This window comes from Anoplolepis gracilipes, chromosome 15 (genome assembly GCF_047496725.1).
Source record: "Anoplolepis gracilipes chromosome 15, ASM4749672v1, whole genome shotgun sequence".
In the NCBI taxonomy this organism is placed as follows: Eukaryota; Metazoa; Arthropoda; class Insecta; order Hymenoptera; family Formicidae; genus Anoplolepis; species Anoplolepis gracilipes.
This window is the reverse complement of record NC_132984.1, coordinates 7,883,880-7,908,837: the sequence shown is the minus strand read 5'-3', so window position 1 is coordinate 7,908,837 and position 24,958 is coordinate 7,883,880. Positions and strand designations below refer to the sequence as shown.

The following is a 24,958-nucleotide window of genomic DNA, read 5'->3' as shown; positions in this document are numbered from 1 at the left end:
TATACTGCATTCCTCAGAGCACTGTTATTAGAAGATAAGTTTTATGCGCGCGTGCGACGTTGCAGGCGATAGCGGCTAGATCATACGACACAAGTATCTAGCATTATTTATAACAGAAAAGTATCGGTTCACCGTTGCGTCATTAGCGGCTAAATCATACGGTACGAGTATCTAGCATTGTTTATAACAGATTAAGATATTGGGAGAGCACGATGAATCAGTGCAGTCTCTCAGGGCAGTCTGTATTCAACCGTCATTCTGTACGTACACCATTATATTATACTCTATATCCTCAATAAATCCTTTTCTTATTTTATAACATCTTTCTGTCCCCCATATCCCACATATATGAAACAAAAAATGAAATAAAAAATTGAATAAAACAGTATACAAAATAATAAAAAATCAAAACATTTTGTTTTTATTTGAATATTTTCTGTACATTCTTTAAATATTCCGGAATGTTTTAGAATATTTTTGGAATGTTTATTTTAAATTTTGGGAACATTTTATAAATATTTCAAGAATATGTAGCGTTTACTGGGCTTTTATTTTTCTAACTTCTGTTAATGGATTTGTACATACCACTTGATATATCTGAGTAACTCATATGTATATGTATATGTCTATGTGTGTGCGTGTGTGTGTATTTGCACGTGATCGCAACTATATACGTGTTATAATTAGACTTTTAAGTATTTATATAATTTTTACATAAATTTCATTATTAAAATTAATAATGAAGCATACTTAATATATTTTAATTAAATATATTTTAAATTACAAATATATTTTAAATTATTTTTTTAAATATTATATATCACGTGAAACACTTACTTAAATCTTTTCTAGTTTTAATTTCTTCTAGTAAGAATTTATTTTTTTATTCTTTGCATTACTTATTATTAACATATTTTATTATTTGTACTACTATATTATTACTATTTTATAATGTAATATATAAATGTTGTATTGTGTAGCTTTTGCTTATTTTTCTTTTTATTATAATATATTATAATTATGTATTTTATGTATATGTTTGTGTTTAAGTATATATGTACAATATACTTGTAATTATTTTTGTATCGTCTTTTTTTCTTAACAAAAGCTTAATTCGTAAATAAACTAAATTACAGATTACTGTAGTAGTATTAACTATATTGTATTAACCATATGAGATAAGTATAAGAAAGATTAGATTATTAATAAAATAATGTTAATAACGTCAGAAAAAAACAAAATGAGCTAGGCGCAGAATGTAAAGAATGCAAATAAAACTCAAGATTTTTCAAAAAATCCTGAAACAGATTTCGGTCTATTTTTGGGCCATCTTCAATATAATTTTAATGCAAGCAATATAATTAAACAAAGTTTTTAACAATACTGGGATACTTATACAATTTGCATAACTAACACTGGGTACTTGAGAGCTTTATTTAATTACACTGCCTTTCTTCTGATGTTATTACTGATGAGATATATATCTTATTTGTCTCTGTTTATATGTATGTACTTTCTAGATGTTCGTTAGTCTGTGATACAGCTAGCGTGTAGTATGTCACAAAACACTACAGGATGATGTCTCTCTAATAGATGAGCAAATGTGTTAAAACTAGAACCTTATAAATTATTATTATTGAAATTGTAATGTGTACTTACGTCATTTAATATAATTTTAACTGCTTCCTCTGTACGTCCAGATATAGCTACAAGCCTAGATAAATTACCGTCTACTTCGTTATTGACTTTAATTTTCGTATTTGATTTCAGTAATACGTGACAATTAACGCCAAATTAACCAAATCCAAAGGAATTAACACCGATATAATCACCTTTCAATTCTGTCTTTTCAGTGACTATTTTTACTCTTCCTTCAATAATAGCAGTCATATTTTTTCGTGGACGTTTAAAATGTATAGTAGGCGCAATTATACCAGTTTCCATCGCTATTATAACCTTTATGAGATAAATACAGTTTTGTATAGTGATAATAATATCTTGCAAGTTCTATAATTATAATAAAAAATAAAAAAATACTTTCATAAGCTTACATGTAGCATTAGATCATATAATTATTTTAATTTTATCGTATCTTGTTGTAAACTTACTTTTGCAATTTGACAATGACCGCTAACGGGTTCAGAATGTCCAATATTCGACTTCACTGAACCCAATAACAGAGGAGAGTCTCTTTTAGCGCACAAAGCTTCATCGATGGCTTGAAATTCCACAGGATCTCCAGCTACAGTACCAGTTGCATGAGCCTCCATGTAAGATAACTCAAGAGGCAAAATATCACATTCTTCGTAAAATTCTTCCAATAACATTTTTTGCTTGTCAAATGATGGAAAGGTAATTCCTTCTTCTTTATTGCCATCGCAGTTGGTTTTACCATAAACAAAAGTTGCATAGATTCTTCTTGCATCTCTGGTTTTTTGTAGGTATACTACTAGAGCTGCATCACTACGCATGTAACCAGAACCTTCTTGATCGTAAGATTTACAGTACCCATCAGCAGATAGAACTCCTAAAACAATATCAATAGTTTGTTTTAATCCATATAAACATACAATTTCTTAATTAATATACTAAATATTTGTATACTTTGATAAATATATGTAAGCGATTTAATTATATCGTTCAAAAACAGAAACTATTAGATTTCACAAAATATGACTAAACAAATATTGATTAAATAATGTTATCCTGTTAATTGTATCAATAAATATATATACCATTTGACAATGCAACAACTTGAACACTTAATATTATTTTTCACATACCTAGACGAAAAAACTGATGAGTTCCAAAAGGATGAACGCATAAATTTGCACTAGCAACAATAGCCGCATCGCAAACGCCAGATCGAATCATCCTATAAGCTTCCACCATAGCAAAATGACTCGAACTACATGCAGTATCGATGTTATACGATGGTCCAGTAACGCCAAGCCAATAAGAAATTCGGTTTGCTATCATAGCTTTATTGCACCCAAGAATGGGTAATCCAGCAATCTGTTACCCATTACAGTTTTTATTTCATTTATCAAAAATATTTTTCTTATATTAATATCGCAATCTTTCTATATGTATATATTAATATATTTATACACTATTTTAAGAGCGCGTGCTTCTTTTATCTATTTTTTTAAATTAAAATAATTAATGTGAATTACATACGTGCGGTTTTTCGTATATTAAATCTAAATATGCATCACAAACACTTGTTGCTACGATAACGCTTGTGTTTGTTCCTTGTAATTCTGCAGGATTTACACCCGCGTCAATAATTGCTTCATAAGTATGCTCAAGTAACATTCTGCTTCCAGGATCAAGTACATGAGCTTCTTCGGCCGATATATTAAAGAATTCTGCGTCAAGTTTTTGTATATTGTTTATTTTTCCTATTCGAGGAGGCATTTCATAGATATCTGTCAAGATTTAAAATTATTTAAATAAAAATAATTTTTCATATTGTTAAGTCATTGATAATAATTGTACTAAAATATTCTTAAAGAGATACATCTCAATTATTTTGATATAAAACAGAAAGTGATATTATGATAACAAACAGAAAAAAATTATAAAAATATTAACAAAAAGTGATTTATGTAAAAATAAATTGTACAAAGTAATAAGTGCTTTAAAGTATTAATTGTTTTAATGATTTTATCTGTAATTTTTTTCCAATTTAATATTACATTTATAGATGTATGGGTATTAATAATATAAATTCTAAACTACGATTGATGTATATTTTAACACGTATAAATATTTTTCTACTGAAAATAAAGATATTTTTAATTTTGAGAGAAAGATATTATTACAGTTAGTCCAGCGTTGATGATCGCTTGTACCAAGATCCATTTTATTAAAAAGATTGTCCTGAAATTCTTTTATATTGTCAGAATTAGGAAACCGCCCGGCAATATCAGAGATAACGATTTCTTCTTCAGCATCAACACTGATATATGAGTTGAATCGCTTGTTATTATCCATCTTCTTTAAATTTTAACAATTCTAGAGGGATATATCACAATTCTAGATTTTAAAATTCTGTATTTAGAATAATAAATAACATAATTAGAACTATAAATATGACAATATTAAAACTAGAAAAGTTATTTTTAAAACAGCTGAAAATTTATAATGCGCAGAAAAGTGAAAATAATCATATAATTTTAAGTAAGCACTAAACAAATATTAATTAGTATTAATATAAAATTTCAATAATAGTAAGACAAAGTTGATTTATTTATACAAAATATCATCATTATTAACAATTTGCTTATAGAATGTGTTGACAAATTCAATCAGGTTGAATTAAAATGTTTTAGTAATTAAAGAACATAATTGTGTAAGATTACAATAATAATCAAAACTAATAAGAAAAATGTAATTTATTACCAAAACAAACAAAAAAATTACTATATATTTATATACAATATATGTATATATATATATATATATATATACTATTAAATTATGTACCAACTATTAATATTGCGCATATAATTCAATTACACAACAATGAGTTTTAAAATAATCTATTCAAAAATTAAAAAAAAAAAAAATCTAGAAGAAAAGCAATAAAAATTTATACTCACCACCAGTTTTACAAGTACTTGAAAATAGAAGCAGATAATTCTAGCAAAAATAAAATTCTATAAAAACTTAACGATGACTACAACTGATATTAGAGAAAAGACTATGCTATCCTACACTGTCTATTAGGTAAGATATGTGAATTGTGCGACTAATCAATATATATCATAATAACCCCACCGACTACGCAGAAAAGTAGAATATATAATTACTTATATAATTATATGTTTAATTATAATCCGCATGATATACGCATCAGCATGGTCAAAGTTTAGTACATACTCAGCTACAAACTAAGAATATACATATAGATAAAAGTAGACATTATAACGGGATTATGAAGCTTTTCCGTGCTATTATATTACGAGAAAAATAAATTTCTTATTTAGACTATAACTAAATTATTTATGCAGTAAAAGAATATCAGTAGATATGAGATACACTTCCTTTATTAAATAATAACAAAATTTATAAGAGTAAAATATTTTTTCTCAAGATCAGCGGTTAAAACAATTTTTCTTAAGGCAAATGTTAAACTACTTATCGTATCGATTAATTAAACCAGGGTTCAGAAATTACGCGGGTTACTTGTAATAGAAAAAATAATTTTGTTACATTTTTCAAATAACGAATTTAACGATTAAATATTTTTATCTTTACTTTTTCCAACATACTTGATTTAGTTGTTATGCAAAGAAACATATTGATCAAAGGTTAAAATGTGGTATTACATAAAAACTGCTAAAAGCACTTTTTAGAATCTTATTTCTTTCTACTTGTAAGAAAGGTTAATTAGACAAACAATTCGATGATTAGTCAAAAATTTGACGTTATAAAAATTAATGTATCATGTCAGAATTTTAAAATTATATACGGCCGAAGATGTAAAAATGTGGCAAATTTGATCATATTTATAAATCTAGTATAAAAAAATTAACAATAAGAGAATTTTCTCATTTTTATTTACATTCACAGTATTTAAAAGAGGTTTTTTTATTTTTTTAAGTTTTTTTCTAATTAAAAATTAATTATTATTTTCAAAATTATTACACATTTTATTAATTTTAGTTATCAATATTATATCACAATCAATATTATACATTTCATTAATAGCTATATAGCAACTATCGATATTATATCGCTTATGTTACATTTTAGTATAAAATAATGTCTAAAATGTAATGTTTCATTATTTAACTTAATCTTGTATTAAAAAAGAAATTATAATGACTTTCAGTAACAATAATGATAACGAGTTACTTCTAAAAATTGAATTATGAGTTACTTTTCAGAAACAATAACGGGATAATGAATTATTTTTATATAAAAATAACTTTCTCAATTTTGCTTTAAATTAAAATATTGTATTTAATGTTTTCCGTGGTCGTAAAAGTTTTAAAGTTCTCGAGGCCGCTATAGAAAGATATATATATATATATAAAACAATTTTATATTACTATCATGCCTGACTCATTAGTTTCTACGCATTAAAAACTTGAAAAGAAAGGTTAATCTTCCCAAATCTTTACTTCGATTTACAGGTGTTCTATATGTTTTCTTTCCATTTCAGTACCATATATTAGATGAAATAGGTACACAATCACTACATTACTGGTTGTATAATGACAATTGAACGGTTACTAGTAAAATTTTTCTAAAATATATATAAAGAATCTGAACTGGTTTTTATTTTAGAAATAGAATACATATACATGGTGTATAAGAACTGATATTCAAAGCTTAACTCTTTTATTTTCAAAATAAAATATTCAATAAAAAATAAATTATTTATTCAATTCAAATTAACATGTCCACACGTAGAATAAAATTATTATTTATCGGATATATAAACTTAATAGAAATTTTGAATATATTTAAATCGTATGAAAATACGATGAAATTACGACGCACAGCTACAATGCACTTATATTGTTTTTTAAGGACATATATTTAAATCGTTTTTCTTGATTAAACTATAATATGTAAAACTATTGTAAATAGTAAAGCATAAAAAGTTATATACAAATAATATCTCTTTATTTAGAGTAAGTCACGGAAATCTGACAGTTTTTCAAAATTAAAATTAAATAAATAAAATATAATTGAAATATTTATTTTTTATCAGATAATAGGATATTGTATTCCACTTGAGTAGTACATTACTTCATTTTATTTTATTTTTTATTTAATTTTTAAAATTAAAATTTTTGAAACTAAATAAAATTTTTTACATTTGTTAAATGTTTTGTTCATTTATCCTACATTGCTTTAATTTATCCATAAAGTTCATATCAGTTGTTTGCATCATGTTGCATAACTGTAATTTTTTCGTAAGGCAACGGATTTATACTTACAATGAGGAAGTAAAATTAGCATTTTCTAAAATCTTTCATTACATAAAAACTATATGTATACTAATTAGCTATTTAATATTTTTTATTTATTTTTGTTTTAATTTTTTTTTTTTGTGTACATTACTTGTTTGTACGTTTATGAATTATTCTGTGTACACAAAGTATATGTTATATATTATGCTATTGACTTTAAGTTTAAAAGATTCACTTTTTAATCTTTTAAACTCTACAATCAATGTAGATATTGAATTAAATCCAAACAGTTGTATGTAGTATGAAATTTTTGTTTATTAAATATAACACCATTTTTGAATCTTGAAATCGATCAAAATATACTAATGCGATTATTTTATTATGTGATATACTTCTATTGTATTGAAATTTGCAATTAAATATATTCAGATGACACAAATGCATATTATTTCCAGTTCTATCGTTTTTGCCTTTTTACATAAAAATTTCTTTTTGCATTATTTATATATTGCAATTTATTGCAATATATAATATTTTACAATATTAATACAGATGTGTATATTTTACAATATTAATATAGGATGTTGCAACACAATTCAATAAATATTTATTTTACTACGCATTTAGAAACGACAAGACTATGATTTATGATTAAGGTTATGATCCGGAAAATTTCCAAAAGATTTTAATCGTTACTTGTTATTTATTATAAGATTATTAAGAAAAATCGATATTCATGCGTCCAAATCTAATTCAAACGTAGACTAATAAAAAATATGTACAATTTTTAACACAGTTTATATAGATTTATATTATGCTGATACTTAGACAAATATCTTTCTAAATCTTTATATATGGTATAGAGTATTTAAAACTATGTTATATAATAGTTAAGAGAGTTTCTCTGTGAAAGATTCTATATGAGTTTTTAATTTTCTATTGGAAGTTAGAGCCACAATCCATCCATACACATACACAAAATTCAACGAGGTTTATAATTGTATGATATTCTAGTGCGCTTTTTTTTAGGTTAAAAATAGACAGTAAAAGAAGAAATATTTTTCAAGCAAACAATGTTGAAAAACCTTATATCACACAAAATATAAAAATTCCATATGAATATAATTATGTATGCTTGCATTAATGAAAGCACTAAATAATATGAAATAAACCACATTGTGAAATAAACTATATAATTATAAGCATCTTTTGCACTTTGCAACCTCTTTGTCGCTCATATATTCATTTCTCAATTTTTGCCATTTTTGAACACTTATATAAAGATTTATTTAATAAAGATATTTATTTAATTATATGTGTATGTGTGTAGTATGCTCATACCACACTAATTAATTATTAATAATTATTTATGCGTGCGTGTGTGTGTAGTACACTCATATTAAATAATTAATTATTTAACAACACATAATTAATAATTAACAAATAAAAGAACAAAAAGTTTAAATTTAATTAAATAGATAATAAAAATTTATGTTTTCCAAAATGCTAACATTCAAATATTATTTAAATGACTAATTATTTTGAATATTTAAATATTAGATATTTTTGAATATTAATTTTTATAAAACAGTTCAAATATCTAAAGAAAAAAATAAATAGGAAAAACATTTATGAAAATGATTGTATGCAGGATGTCCGAGAATAAATAATGAATGTTATAACCTGTCGGACTCACGTTTCCTTCCTTTCGCAAAGTCGTGATAATAACCGTTTGGTAATAAAAAAACAGTCATATCGCCATATCGTAGCTCAAATAATAAATCAACTGAACCTTTCTCATATTTTTTTCTCATTAAAACTAAGTTAATTTTTTTAGGCATAAATTAATTCAATATTCTAATGCTAATATATCGATCTTTCGAAACAATTTTTTCCCATTTCCTCGCTTATTTTCTAACTCAATGACCAGTTTTTTTAATCACCACTTTCTTCATGATGTTATTCATATTTTCACAAAGAACACATTTACACTTTTGGTTACATTTAATTTTAATTATATAAAAAATGACATAACTACCAGTCAAAACGTATAACTTAACGTTAGAGTCATTCCGATGCCATTCTGACTGACAACCTCCGTACTGATGTATTGTAACATCTGCAAGACAAACATACACACTCAACCTGCACACATGGATTCACACTCAACATTTAATAATCAAATTATTATTTAATATATAATAAAATCATGTACGAATATTATAAAATTATATATACGAATTTAATGAATACTTCGTTTTTCAATTTGCAAATAAATTTATATTTTATGTTTGCATTATTATTTTCTCATTTACTTTCTCTCACTCTCAGTCCGAAGGTCACATTTGGTCCCGTCCTATCGAAAAGAGACCAAATTTTCCTATTAAAGGAAACCACAGAACAAACTTTCGGAAAAACAGAATAATAGACAGAAACGTCGCTTACCTGCTTTTCGAATCTAGCGGTTTGTTCAATCCGATCATATTCACCGTAAGACGACTTTATAACAGTAATCGATACGTTCTTCCTTTAACACATTCTTCTCTGGGCCTGGCTGTAACGTGAGGATTCCATCAATTTTCATAAACGATAAACTAAATATTTTTAAATTTTTTTAAATAATAATCAGCAACTCAAAAGTTTGTTAAATTTCAGTTTTATTTCTTATTCACTAAATTTCAATATGTGCCATTAATAGCAGGGCACATGTCGTAATAGAAATTTCAACACTCTTCAATTTCTATACTCGATCCTGAACATTGAATGTAATTACCGGAATTGTTTTTACAATTCTATGTCTTAAATGGAATATAATTTTATATGCATAATTATTTTAATGATTTATTATCATGTTTTTTTAATTTACAATTCTTTCTTAATAAATAATTCTATATTGTTATTGCCCATCATTATAATATGAGTTCTTTACATATACGTAAAGGATTTACACATTATTACAGATATTATTATTTTTAGAATATATTTTATTTGTTTTTTTAGGATATTTTTAACTCGTTTTGTTTTCTTTTTACAAATATGATACTCCCATAAAACAATTCACATTTCCAAAAAGAAAATGCTTTTAGTGCGTGAGCATCTAAAGGGAACACAACAATTTTTTAATTTACAATTTTTCGTTAATATAAATAATATTATTTTGTTATGTTTTATCTATGGTTGTGTTTTCTATGGACCCTCAAGCGCTGAAAGCATTATTTTACTATTTACGAGGTATAATGAGTAACAAAGATAGTATTATGCTTTCAATGCGTGCATCTAAAGGAAATACAGCCATTGTGATATAAGTATCTTCCACGTAAATTTGCTCTGCACTTATTCATCTTCTCTAAAATTATTTTCTTTTATAAAAATTATATCAAAATGATGTATAAAAATGTTAAAATGAGTTTTAATAATAATAAATTTTTAAGACATACATAAACTTTTTTTTTCTTTCATAAATTGCTTTAATTTTTGTTTTAATTGTTAAACTGTAAAAATTAGATGTCTGCTCTATGTACATACATACATATACATGCAGTTTAGTGAAACAAATACAATATAGAGATAGAAAAAGTATGAAATAAAAGAGAGTTTGTAAGAAATAAAATTATATACACACACATATCTTTCTGATGCAAAATAAAAAAGAAAGAGCGAAAAAGAGAAGAAGAACAAGATATAATACGTATTTCATTTATTTATATAGTCTTTATAGCTTTAATTTTTATTTTAATTGGTATAAATTATAATTATAATTAAACAACTATACAACAATTGTATAATTAATTATAAAATTTATTAAAGATTTTTTATATAAATATAATAATTACAGAGATAATTATTGATTTATAACAATCGCACTATATTTATAAATTAGTGGCCTTTTCTCTTTTTTTTTTTAAATATACCACCTTTAAAAACATATCCATTTATATATCATCCATAGCATACCAATAGCAATAATAGTTTTAAAAGTTGCGACAAATCAATCCACTCTAAAATACAAATATTTATTGCTTTCAATAAATTAATCTTACAAATAAATACTTAATATCTAACATATAAACAACAACAACGTTTTGTTTGTATTTAACACTTACCTTTTGCAATGTGTTTTGGCTGCATCTAATCGATTCATGTCTTCGTGTGAAAGATATTTTTTTACACCTATTAATCCATTTCTTTAAACAACAAAATAAATACTTAATACCTTAAAATTTTTTCCATACATAATGTAAACATTAGAGGAAAGGTGTTAAAATTAAACAATATTATAAATCAATATACTACTACTATCTTACAGCAATTAAAAACTTTCAGTAACGTAAAATTGAAATAAATCTGATAAGCTTAATTAATTTATTTATTATGCATTTGTTGCTTATTTACACAATATGTTAAATTGACTTATACAGGAATTATTTAAAATTCAATAATTTCTTTTCTATAATTTTAAAATTTATTATATTTTTAATATATATTTTATTTAGCAATAAGTATATTTTTTGGTAATATTCTCTCAGCTTGTGTAAGTTACAAAAATTTAATTTATTCTTGTTTTCATTTTTCTTCGTTCTCTCGCAGTGCGATTAATAGAATTAGATATTAAAATGTTTCATAAACTAACATAATTTGTAATTCATACATTAAAATTTTATTTTAATACAGTACCAATTAAAACATGTAAATAAATTTATCTGACCGATTTATTCAAATTTTTATTTTATAGATATATAAAAAGTTTTTTTATTAAAAATTTCAAGATAAGAAAAGAAAAAGAAAGAATGTGTATTAATTATAGTAGTGTTATAGTGGGGATTCTAAGCCATGGGGCGTTGAGGGGGGTGCGGGGGCGGGGGTATCTGGGAGGCGCGAGGGGTCTGATATTAGGAAAAGGGGGGGGGGGTCCTACACACGTTCGAAAGTAGATCTGTTTATCTTTGCGGTTGATTTATAGCCGGGGGTATTTTAGAAGTCGTAAAACCTTTTTTCTAGTTTTATGATCATTTTATGGTCATTATATCATTAGGATTTTAAGCGCCGGCGTTCGGCAGCTTTGTACCCTCGCGGAAAATCTCCCATGAAACTGGAGCGAAACATGTTCCGAAATTTTTAGGGAAAGAACTGCAACTGCAAGGTGTTTATCTTTGTGGTTGATTTATAGCCGGGGGACATTTTAGAAACCATAAAAGTGTTTTTTTCTTTTTTGTCTAATTTTTATGTTCATTTTATGACCATTAGAATATTATGGAAAAAAGAGATTTTAAGCGTCGGCGTTCGGCAGCTTTGCACCCTCGCGGAAAATCTCCCATAAAACTGGAGCAAAACATCTTCCGAAATTTTTAAGGAAAGAATGCAACGCACCAGCGCCAACATTCGGCTGCTCGAATTTGAGAATCTGTCTCCGCGTTAAAACGTATTCAACAGTCGTCGAGTGTCTTTCGATTTAGTGCTACAATGGATATAGAAGATGTGATTGTCATCGAAGACAATGAAGACAATGAAGATGTGGTTATTATCGACGACAGCGATGAAGAAGTGGAAATAGTAAATGACTCTGATTATGAGAGTGATCCGGAAGACTATTTGAATGAACAAGTAGTGCCGTTAGTGCGTGAAAATTTACGAATTATAACTGAACGGCAGGAAATGTGTAACATAATATTTTATTACGAAGTAAAAAAGTATGATAAGGACGAGGAAAATAGTGAAAAATTTTGTTCGGGATGTTTCATCGAAGTTCAAGATTTATATACACAAGGTAAAATTGTGTATAAACATGAAACAGGACAATATATTTATCACGGTTGGAACTCGTGTAATAATTGTGGACACTCACTGTGCCAAGTAATAACATGTAGTGTGTGCCGTTTTTGTGCGCAGCAATAAACTTTTGTAGACATTTGCTAGGATTAAGTGCTGTGAAAAATGGTGACCAAAAAACTATTGAATGCTGTGGTGGAGTTTCAACGAAATCGCGAACTTGACATAAAAAATTCCTCAACAGTGATCTTTAAACTACAAAGTTATATATGGACGAATGAAAACAACAGACTAAGGGGAAAGCCTTGCGAGAATTGCTGTTTACCAGGCGGAAATCGGCAAGCATGTCCTGAGCAATTACAAGAAATCCATCGGGAAATCCGTCAACATATCGATAACATGTTGTATCTACAACATGTTATCGACAATGATCCAGATTCTGATACTGATTCTGATCAGTAATTGTAAGTAATCTTTGATGTGTAAGTATTCTTTTTCAAATTATGAAAATATTAATAAATTTTTTTTTTTTCTGTTATGCAGGAGCCCTACCTGGACGCCACCACGACCGCCCGGTCATCCCCTCCAGCGCCTCGCAGCAGCAGTCGCCGTCGTGCCGTACCGCTCGACCATCGGCGTGCAATCTCTTATATATATATTTTTTTTTTTTTATATCTATTTCTTTTTATTTTTATTTTTAAATTCACACACACACACACACACACACACACACACACACACACACACACACACACACACACACACACACACACACACACACACACACACACACACACACACACACACACACACACACACACACACACACACACACACACACACACACACACACACACACACACACACACACACACACACACACACACACACACACACACACACACACACACACACACACACACACACACACACACACACACACACACACACACACACACACACACACACACACACACACACACACACACACACACACACACACACACACACACACACACACACACACACACACACACACACACACACACACACACACACACACACACACACACACACACACACACACACACACACACACACACACACACACACACACACACACACACACACACACACACACACACACACACACACACACACACACACACACACACACACACACACACACACACACACACACACACACACACACACACACACACACACACACACACACACACACAGATTTTTGTAAATAAACACACACACTTTTTAAATAAAAAAAATTATGTTAAAACACATATAATTGCTTGCTTGCGCTTCCTTCATCTATCCCATCCTTCTTCCTTCATATACTAGATATAATTAGATATAATAACTTAATATTTAATATAAAAAAAAATATAAAAAGAAAAAAAAGAAAAAAAAAATAATAAAAAGGAAGAAAAAAAATAATAAAAAAGGAAGAAAAAAAAATAATAAAAAGGAAAAAAAAAAAAAAATAATAAAAAGAAAAAAAAAGAAAAAAAATTATAAAAAGAAAAAAGAAAAATAATTACTGTTTGCGTTCTCGCTTTCCTTCACCTCGCGCTATCTCTTTCTTTCCTAGCGTTTACTCTCTCGCTCTCCTTCGCCTCGCGCTATCTCTTTCTTTCCTAGCGTTTACTCTCTCGCTCTCCTTCGCCTCGCGCTATCTCTTTCTTTCCTAGCGTTTACTCTCTCGCTCTCCTTCGCCTCGCGCTATTTCTTTCTTTCCTAGCGCTTACTCTCTCGCTCTCCTTCGCCTCGCGCTATTTCTTTCTTTCCTAGCGTTTACTCTCTCGCTCTCCTTCGCCTCGCGCTATTTCTTTCTTTCCTAGCGCTTACTCTCTCGCTCTCCTTCGCCTCGCGCTATTTCTTTCTTTCCTAGCGCTTACTCTCTCGCGGTCCCTAGCTTCGCATCTCCCTTCCCAGCATGACGTCATTCCCGCAACGAGCTACATATGAGAACTGGGACTGTTTACGGGTGGGAGGAAGCACGGATGGGAAATGCGTGCGAGTAAATTATATCATGATTTAAATTTAAAAAAACTTTATTCTTCTCTTTTATATATTTTTTTTTTTTTATTACATATTGTGACTAAAAACTAAAGCTACCAGTTCGCAATCGACGAGTTGATGTTTATTGAAGGCGTCGCTGGCGCATATTACATTTGACACTTTTTTATTATCCGTTATAGTGGACGCGATATTGGAGAATTGTGTAAACTTAGTATCGACTGTCTCGGTGATTCTAACCAATCGATCAAAGGTTACATCGATGCATTGATCGAGATTAAACATACGGTGTAACGTCGGTTCAATCATCATCATGCGTACGTTTAAAGATTCGAGACTTATAAGTTTAGTATCGTTAATCGTATGAACTCGCACTGTTAGCGGTCCAACGCTTATAAAATTATAGGTATCTTTAGAGTCCTTTCGCAGTAAATCGTGAATATTGCGACGTTGCTCGTAGAGTCCCTTCCACGTTTCAAAAGATAATACCAGTTCCTTTCCTTGATGATCTCCTATGACAATTTCCGTAACTCGGTGTACCCACGTTGATACCAATTTCAAGGAATTTGAATTCCGTGGTTGTCAATGCGTATCGTCTACTTAGTATACGAATCGCACGACGCTTCAACGAAATGCTGTAGAAAAATAAAATAAAAAAAAATTAGTTTAAAAACAATTTGTGAAAAAATAGAAAGAAGTTAAACAAAAACTTACTTGTCACATTTGTTCTCAAACAATGGAGTTTCATAACGATTCGGTACGTAATTATTCACGCTTCTGCTGGGGCCGCCACTGCTTCTTTCGACGTAGTACATATTTCCAGATTTCAAAAGTGGAACACTTTCACGAACGGTTAACGCAACACTGACCGTATGAAGAATCAAATATACGTGACATCCCGTTTTTCAAAGTAGTGGGAGATTAGTGGTAAATGTGGTGGGAGATTCTAGAATACTTTAGTGCTCTGAAATTTTTAGAAGGGAGAGAGAGACGATACTCGGATAAAAAGAATTCTTAAATGACTCGTGAGGGAAGGAGGGAATGAGGAGGGGGAATAAGAAATAAAACATATTAGTGTTTAAATATTTTATTTTTCCAAATCTTGCAATTCTTTCTGGCGTTGCGACCACCAGTTAAATATTTTGAATACATTTTGTAATGCGCAATTCTTAACATGTTTTTCACATCGTATAGTATTTTTAACATCTAGATTATTTAGAGATTCGATATCGTCGTAATCAGCATCCAAGGTCTCAATGATTAAATTTTCTCTCGCATCGTCGCCGAGCATATTAGCAAGCCATTCTCGTTTCTGGCATCCTTTAACGTATACGATACACTGCATTTTATCATCTTCTTCTTCAACTACAGCTGTTGTAATCAATCGTTTCGCCATGCTGTACGCAACGATTCCATCCTCCCATTGTAGTCCATGATGATTCGCCATCAACCAAGAAGCTTGACACTTTTCGGATTTTGTAAGGAGATGCCATGGTATAGGACTCCGAAAAATGTAGTGTGCGAGAACAGTTCCTCTTCTCAGCACCGCCACCTCCTTTGCGATGAATTTATTCGAAACGACAAATCCTTGCAGATCGACAAACGTTGGTACAGACATGATGAGATCTCTTTTCGTCAGTTAAGAAGAATGACAATCATCTCGTAACACTCGGATTTATATCCAGCTTTCCCTCTCTCTCTAAATTATTGTCGCAAACACTTAGGTAATTTTGCGCACAACGTTGGTCAACGGGTTGTACTGGATTACGCGATCGTGTATGATGAGACAGTACGCAGTCATATTATTAGCCACATTCTCCTTACACTCAAATTCCAATCGCACATCCACGGTTGCACTCTTGACCGATTCGTTTTGTCGAGAACAATCGATGATCACAAACGGACCGTACTGTAGAAACAGTGAGACAGTGAGACTCGGTTCGAGGTACTCGTATCCGTAATAGTTTTTGCAGAAACGCGCGTACGTGTCGTACAGAATCGACCATCTGTTTTTATCGAAATCCAGATTCATGTCATCGTACGGATAACATTCCGAGTTCAGATAGAGTTTCACGTTTGTTAATTTACAGTCGTCGAATTTACTCGCATCTTCGGACATAACATTCTTCCGGCCTGTCTGCAGAGCAAAGATAACGTATCGTGGTTTCTCCAGCTGAGTCGCGGTCTTAATGGCCCACGAATGTTTGGTTGTACGCTGCAACAGCGGAAACTCGTACAGATCCCACGAGCGAAAACCCATGCTGAGGTAGCGTCCGCTTTCCAGAGCGCGCAGCATAGACAGCTTTTTAATTTCACTCAACAACACATGTGGCATTCGCCATTGTATCTTGAATATGTTAATCACAGGCTCCAGCGTCGAAGCTCCAAGCAGACAATTGTTGTCATTGCGCGATCGTATTAAGATCAATTCGTGACGAGCGTTAATTACTATGCGTCTGTAATCCTCGCAAAATCCCAATAACATGTAGAGCGGTACGCAAAAATTAAAGTGTCCATCCACAATAGTTGGCTCACTCCAGCCAGCATTTCTCATAATCACGCTTCTATCGGATGATATTGTTACATAGTTTTTGAGCATACTTGTTATTCCCACGTTTCTATTTCGATCAATCTCCACACCATCGAGTTCATATCGAATCTCGTCAAACATGAATGCAACGCAATTATTTTGTACCACATTGAATCCTCCAGCTGGCTTCTTTATCTTTAATTCTCCCTCGATGTATAAGAAACTCTCGTACGGCAATGTATACAGATCCTGTTGTTGTATGGGTATTCTTATCTCATCACTGTGTCCGAACGTTGTGTTGGCGAATGGGTTATAGGAGTGAGTCTCAATCTTGACGATGCGATCGTCAAAGATTGGCTCATCCGCGATGTCGAGAATGTCAGTCATCGTTTAAATGTTTCGCACCACGAATCCCAAAGATTGTAAAAACGCAACGTTTGATGCGTTCAATTTCTTTTTCTTAGTGCCGGATGATTGGATATTAGCAAATGTCGATGTTGTTGTCGCTGACGTCGTAAAGATTGTATTGTCTCTCACGTCTTTCGATCCGTTCAACACGAGCATCACACGCTAATTTTACCGCCGCCGCCGTACATGCAATCTAATGGTGATCTCTTCTCCTCGAAAATCGAGTAATCGTCCTTCCTGGTCGACAACGCGTAACGTTAAATCCGTAATGCACCGCACGATGATCGGTAGGTAAATGATGTTCGCCGGTGTTTCCGATATCTTATATCCTGGTGGTACCCTCGGTGAAAATTCGTGTATCGTATGAACGAGTTTGCCGTTGTTGTACGCACCCGCGGTCACATTACATTCGACGCGGATAATGTTCACGTTGATAATGTTAATCGGCACGTCCGACTCGTACCATTTTCGCGGCTGCAGTATACGGTTCGAGAATCCTAGCAGCGATCCAATATTGTTAGGCTTGCTAAAATTTAATCTGTAGGCGCATTTGATCTCGCTCCTCATCGTATTGTAATTAGCGCGGAGCACTATAGGCCATTCTCCAGGCTCAAAGTTATCGTCGTCGTCAGTGTGTTTTTTATCACCATCACGAACTGTGTGTTGCGAACGTTTTCGTAAAATTGTATGTTTCAAAAATTCATTTATCGCTTGCAGCTCGTACGATCCCTCGGGAATCGTAATTTCCGCATCGTCTTTGCCAAAGTAAAATTTATTATTCGAAGAATTCACGTTCGATATCGTGCGATAACTTTCAAAATCCGCTAGACCAAGCTCGTATTCACCGTCGCTTAAATCTACGTTGGGAAAGTAGTTTGCCGCGAGAACGCTGCTCTTTCCAGTCAGCGTGAATGTCATAGACATGTTGGCCAAACTGTTTAACGAATACTAAGTTAAATAGCGCAATGTATGTCTTTAAATTCGCGTGCATCGACCGTTCGGAGAAACTGCAAGCACAATTGTCCACAGATGCTTTGATTATAAGTTTGATAGGATGTGTGATTATATTCTATTTTTGTCACATTTAAATATCGCACCAATTCATTCGGCGGTCGAAGATTGCCAAAACTATCAAAATATATAGCACAATTCCCCCTCTTTGCATACGCTACCCAGTGAGTACCCGAGCCTTTAGCGTTATCCAAATTTATGATCCCGCTCTCGTTTCGATATATACCACCGATCGGTAATGAGTTACGCATAAAAACACCTCTAAAATATGGAATGTGCATACGTTTTGCTAGTTGCAGCAATTGTACATTGGTAGTTACGCCCTCTGGCATTTTTAGCGTCTCTTTGACGTTTTTTTTTTTTTCTTCTTTTTCATTGAGACTCCTCGTCCATATTTGTATGGTGCGAGATACAATCCGCGACCTTCCATGGCACGATTGTGACGTAGCATCTCTTGAAACTGACGTTGTGTAGCTTTTCCATCGTTCACCATCTTTGCTACACCAGCCGCTCCACCAATCAGAGATCCGAGAGCGCCCAACACTGGTAGAATCGGTAATACACCCCCGCGTTTCGCTACCGGAAGTATTCGTTTTTTCACCATCTTTTTCTTCGTTTTCGTCTTTAGACCCATACCGAACTTCGTTTTGGTTTTCTTCGCTATCCAGACAGCTGTGGCTGCGGCTCTCTCACCGAGAGACGAATCTTTCGCAGTGATGCGAGTTTGCGCCTTTTTGGCGAGTATCCTATCCGCCGCGTGTCTTTCGGCAAGATCGTTACTCCGAAAGTACGCTATATCGTGTTCACGACACGCTGCGTCCAATGGGTTGATACCTCGATCACCTCTAGCCAATCGTTCTTCTAGCCGCGTGCCCGGACCGCAAAACTGGTATCCAGGAATATGTAATTCGATAGGAAGCGCGTTTATTGCACGATTTAATAGACCTCTGCTTATTTGCGTTGACATTCACGACAATCTTTTATCATTGGCGCTGGACCGTCAATGTGCGTTTGTTGCCACGGTTGATTGTAATGTTCGAAACAGCGACGATAGGTCTGAACCTCCGAATCCGCCTTTATGTATTCCGGAAGTTTGTCCCACACGTAGTGGACGTGATTGCCACACATTCGCAATAAAACTGCTTTAGATACAAACTGTAGCTGTTCGGCACTCAAATCGAGAATATCGTAAGGACTTGATAGCAGGACAAACATTTTTTCGTTACTGAACACTTTGTAGTTCCGCGCAGCTATAAATAGACAGGCGTGCGATCCGAATCGGAAGTGGGAAAATGAAATTCGTGCGACAACCTTTCGCGATACGCGTGACAAATTACGACGTCAGATTACGCTCGATGGGTGACAATGCGTAGACACGGTACGATGCTGCCGAATACTATACGCGCAATCGTTTGCGGCCCCTCGAATTGCGGTAAAACTAACGTGTTGATTAGTTTGATAGAAAGCCCGCACGGCGTCCGCTTTGAAAATGTGTACGTGTATTCAAAGTCACTGCAACAGCCAAAATATCAATATTTGGAGAATTTGTTAACGTCGATCGATGAAATCGGCTATTTTACATTCTCCAATAACAGTGACGTCATTCCACCGAGCGAAGCACGTCCAAACTCGATTTTCGTTTTCGATGACGTGGCGTGCGACAAACAAAATACGATAAGAGAATATTTCTCAATGGGACGCCACTCGAACGTCGACTGCTTCTATCTCTGCCAGACATACGCGAGAATACCGAAACATCTTTTACGCGACAATGCGAACCTGCTAATCTTGTTTAAACAGGATGGCACCAACTTGAAACACGTGTACAACGATCACGTGAATACCGACATGTCATACGAGGATTTCAGTGAGTTATGTCGTACTTGTTGGCAGCAAAAGTATGGATTTCTCGTGATAGACAAGGATAGCTTGCTTACAAACGGGCGATACAGAAACGGATTTAACGTGTTTGCGATACCACAAAATGATTAGTCGTTGCCTACATTCTGTCGTGAGGGGTGAAACGCGAGCGTTCAACACTCTCTATCGATATGGCTGGGAGCGATAATATTCGCGAGCGTGAAAAGATGGCGAAGGAGATTGCGAAAACGAGCGAATCGATCCGCAAGAAACATCGCGCTTTGAAGACCGGTAACATCGATGACGATATCGCGGTCAAGACCCATTTTAAACCTATTATCGAGCCGCTGCAAAAGATTGTCGACAACTCGTTCGCGGTGAAAAATAAGTCGGAGAGTAGCGCAAAGATTAAAATCAAGCGATACAAGGAGGATGAGAAGGAAGAGGCTAAAAATGAGGAGGTAGAGAAAGAGGAAGAGGAAGATGCGACACCGAAAAAAAGGAAACGATCGGACGTTTTACTGTATGAACCGTCGATAGCCTCTACGTCGTTAACCGCACCAACAAGCGTAAACGAAGATGTTTTCGAAACCTCGGGCAACATGCTCGAATCATCGTTTGTTCGAAACAAGTTACAAACGCCGGAAGTTCAAGAAACGTTGCGGGAGTACTTTGGGCCACTTGGGCAAAAGTACTTAGGCGCTTTGTTTAGTGGCGACAAAAATCACGAGATTGATCATGTGTATGGAGTCTATTTTGACAGAAAGAATGAACTGCGACTCGGCAACAAACAATTCAACATCAACAAAGATGACTCTATTATCATAGACGACGTGCGGTACATTGGAACGCCAGGATTGTACGAGCTGATCTTCAAGAGAATTCCCGATGACGAACTTTACACGAGGGGGGACGATTTGGAAAAATACAAGAGCATATTATTGGTGACGAACGCGCATAGACGCGATTATGATGCGCAGGGCCATTTGAAGGGTAACAGGGGGTACAAGTACAAACATATAATTGCACCGTTGATGTCGCTCGAATCGAAAAATACAAAATTTGGAGGGGAGATATCTATGCCTCGCGCTATGACGCTAACCAACAATATGATTGATTACGTGCACTGGGACGATCCCAACGAACTAGTGGATCGGCTACGATTGCTCAACGCTTCGCGCCAAGCTGGTCACAACGCTCACGACAACGAGATCCAGTCGATCATCGAGGAACTTCGTGAAGCAGGAATTATTATAAATTAAATGGTGTCTCGACAAAACTAATCAGTCGATCAGCGTTGCGTGACACTTTACGAAGCATCAGAAAAAATGCCTATCAACAAATTTGGATTATTCGATCCAAGAAATGATGCAACAGGCACAAACGGTTCTTGGGATAGATTGGTAAAAAGTTATGTGCACGAAAACGCTTTGTGTCGCGTCGTTACAGACTTCGATGCAAGGTCACGTAGAATTCGCCGTGTAGCGCAACCAGAGGCTGACACCGATGCCGTCAACAAACTGTACGTGGAGTCCTGCGTTAAAAGATTAATGAATCAACAGAAAGAATCAGACGAGAAGCTGATTTCGCTTGAGAAGGACGTGCGAGCAATACAGATTGTGCTAAACGAACTTCAACGCCCGGCTAACGCTAACTCAGAAACAGCTATCAAACCTAAATGAGCATCAGTGAACGGGTTAGGAGCGGCTATCAAACGGTTATCGAACAGCTACGAAGGATTATAGAACGGCTGCGAACAATTATCGAACAGCTACGAAGAATTATCGAACTGCTATCTAAACTACAATGAGTGGCAGTGGCAGTGGCAGTGAACGACCTAGCAGCAGCAGCTGCAACAGCTTCGAACGAGGCTATCAGCATCTCAAGCAGGGCTGCGAACGAGGCTACGAACACGTTCTTAACGGCTACACTCAAGGTTACAAACAACTCAAGAACTCCTACGATCGGTCAAAAGACGTCTGTGAACGAGGCTACGAACGGGTCAGAAGCGGCTACGAACGAGTCAAAAACGACTGTGAAAAAGGCTGCGAACGGGTCAAGAACGATTTTCGAATGGGTGAAGGACGGCGGTGAACAGGTCAGAACAGGTCAAGAACAAGTCAGAACAGGCCAAGAACAGGTCAAGAACAGGTCAGAACAGGTCAAGAACAGGTCAAGAACAGGTCAGAACAGGTCAAGAACAGGTCAGAACAGGTCAAGAACAGGTCAAGAACAGGTCAGAACAGGTCAAGAACAGGTCAAGAACAGGTCAGAACAGGCCAAGAACAGGTCAAGAACAGGTCAAGAACAGGTCAAGAACGGCTATTAAAGGCGATAAACGAAAATGAGTGAAAAAAATGTGAACAACAAACGGACATCGAGAAAAACTGACAAAGCAAAGAATCAACATAGTTTGGAGAGACGACAGTTGGTGAACGAACTGCATGCGCCAGCGAGAAAAAATTTTCCCCGAAGACACGTCATAGTGCGGGGATATGATGATCTGTGGCAAGCCGACATCGTCGAGATGCGTCCGTATTCTCGTTTCAACAAAGGTTACCACTACATACTCACCGTCATCGATGTGTTGAGCAAGTATGCATGGGCTGCACCACTCAAGAGTAAAGGTGGAAGGCAGACGGCTGATGCAATCGCCAAAATAATTCGAGATAGCAAGAGATGCCCGAAAAACATACAAACTGATAACGGGAAGGAATTTTACAATACCGATGTGCAACGGCTTATACGGAAACATAACATTAATCACTATTCCACATATTCGGTATTGAAGGCGTCTGTCGTCGAGCGATTCAATCGCACGCTGAAGAACGACATGTGGAAGATGTTTACGCTGAACGGAACTTACAAGTGGATTGACGCGTTATCCCGACTCGTTGCAGAATATAACGCGCGAAAACATCGCACTATCAATATGAGACCTATCGATGTTACTCCCACGATCGCTGATAGACTTTTAAATACTGTATACAACAGTATAAAAATTGCTGCTCCTGCAAAGTTTAAAGTAGGTGACCTGGTACGCGTTAGCAAATACAAAAAACTTTTCGAAAAGGGTTACACGCCAAATTGGACAACCGAGGTGTTTAAGATTGTTAAAGTGCAACATACTAATCCCGTAACATATCTACTCGAGGATTATCGCAAAAAATCTATCGCTGGAGCATTTTACGAGCACGAGTTGCATCGCGCGAATTATCCAGATGTGTATCTCGTGGAGAAAGTACTGCGCAGGAGGGGTGACGAGGTTTACGTGAAATGGTTGGGATTTGATAGCTCGCACAATTCTTGGGTACATAAGGATCATGTAATTTAATTTTATAAGAAATACAATGTATTCAATATAAAAAATATATGAAATATTTGAAATATACAAAATCTTTATTAATAGATCCTTTCCAATAGTCATTACAATATATAAAATATGAAATATTTATACAAGAAAAAAAAATCACACACACACATACACACATTATATTTTATAAAGATATCTTATAATGTCCCCACGGTAACGTATCAATAGTTGTAGGTACGATATACCGCTTGTCGTCGTACGGACTTAGAGCAATTTTTGTTTCGCGAATGGTGTATACCTTGTGTAATTTTGATCTTATACACGATTGACTACGCGTTATTTCAATCTCTTCGTTCAAACACCGCGTGTAATCGTCAAACGTTATCGTTCTCGCAACAACGTTACTCTTGATGCCTTTTACCTTTTTCGTATCCTTCTTACCATCCACGCGCAACGCATACATTTTTGCTCTAAGCCCGACAAATTCAGTCATTATGGTACCGTTGTTTTCATCCTTCATTAGACCCGGTACCTTTTTATTCACGAGCGGTATACCGTACGCATTGTCTATCGCATAGTCGCTCGTATCAAATCTGCTGATGTCGCGTTTCATATTCTCGTACACATCGTCGCACTCAATGTGATATATAAGACTATCCGTATCAGTGTACATGACTTTGCATCTCTCCCGATACATTGGTACCATATAATCGTGGTGAAATTCGTACAAACATGTCTTGGATATATCGAGAATACACATACCTACGTAAATTGGTTTGTAGAATTTCACCTCGAGTTTACGTAATTCTACAGCGATTAGATTTTCCGAAAAAATGCTTCTGCTATGAAAATTTGGTTTTGCAATCAATGTCTCTGCGCCGTACCTTCCGTCCCATTTTGTTAAAAGTTTAACATCTACGCGATTGCGCACATTTTCCATCGTTTTGCCAAACACTGCATTATTCATTAGTTTGTACAAATTTTTTTCAAAATCATTTTTTGCAAGTGTTCTAAATTTTGTGTTGAGTTCTATATAAGTACGGAGCCACGGAGATTGAGTGAATTGTAATATACGATGAATTTTTGTAACACGAAGACCGT

The 24,958-nt window shown here is 33.7% G+C and overlaps 2 protein-coding genes across 2 annotated transcripts in view; one reads left to right on the top strand and one right to left on the bottom strand.

Moving 5' to 3' along the window:
• The window catches only part of LOC140673726 (fatty acid synthase-like), a 33,305-nt gene extending 28,576 nt beyond the window's left edge, over positions 1-4,729 (bottom strand). The window contains 5 exon segments of the mRNA XM_072906837.1: positions 2,109-2,527; positions 2,784-3,015; positions 3,181-3,431; positions 3,828-4,020; positions 4,608-4,729. Of these exon segments, the coding sequence (XP_072762938.1) occupies positions 2,109-2,527; positions 2,784-3,015; positions 3,181-3,431; positions 3,828-3,999 (1,074 nt within the window). The 5' untranslated portion in view covers positions 4,000-4,020; positions 4,608-4,729.
• A 16,417-nt stretch (positions 4,730-21,146) lies between these two features.
• On the top strand, positions 21,147-21,877 carry LOC140674146 (uncharacterized). The gene has a single exon (XM_072907529.1). The coding sequence runs from the start codon at positions 21,147-21,149 to the stop codon at positions 21,804-21,806; it is 660 nt and encodes a 219-aa protein (XP_072763630.1). The 3' UTR covers positions 21,807-21,877.
• The last annotated feature ends 3,081 nt before the right edge of the window (positions 21,878-24,958 follow it).

What these genes read in the sequence shown, in the direction of transcription:
- LOC140674146 (XM_072907529.1), top strand. Translation starts at nt 21,147, where the DNA reads ATGCTCGAATCATCGTTTGTTCGAAACAAGTTACAAACGCCGGAAGTT.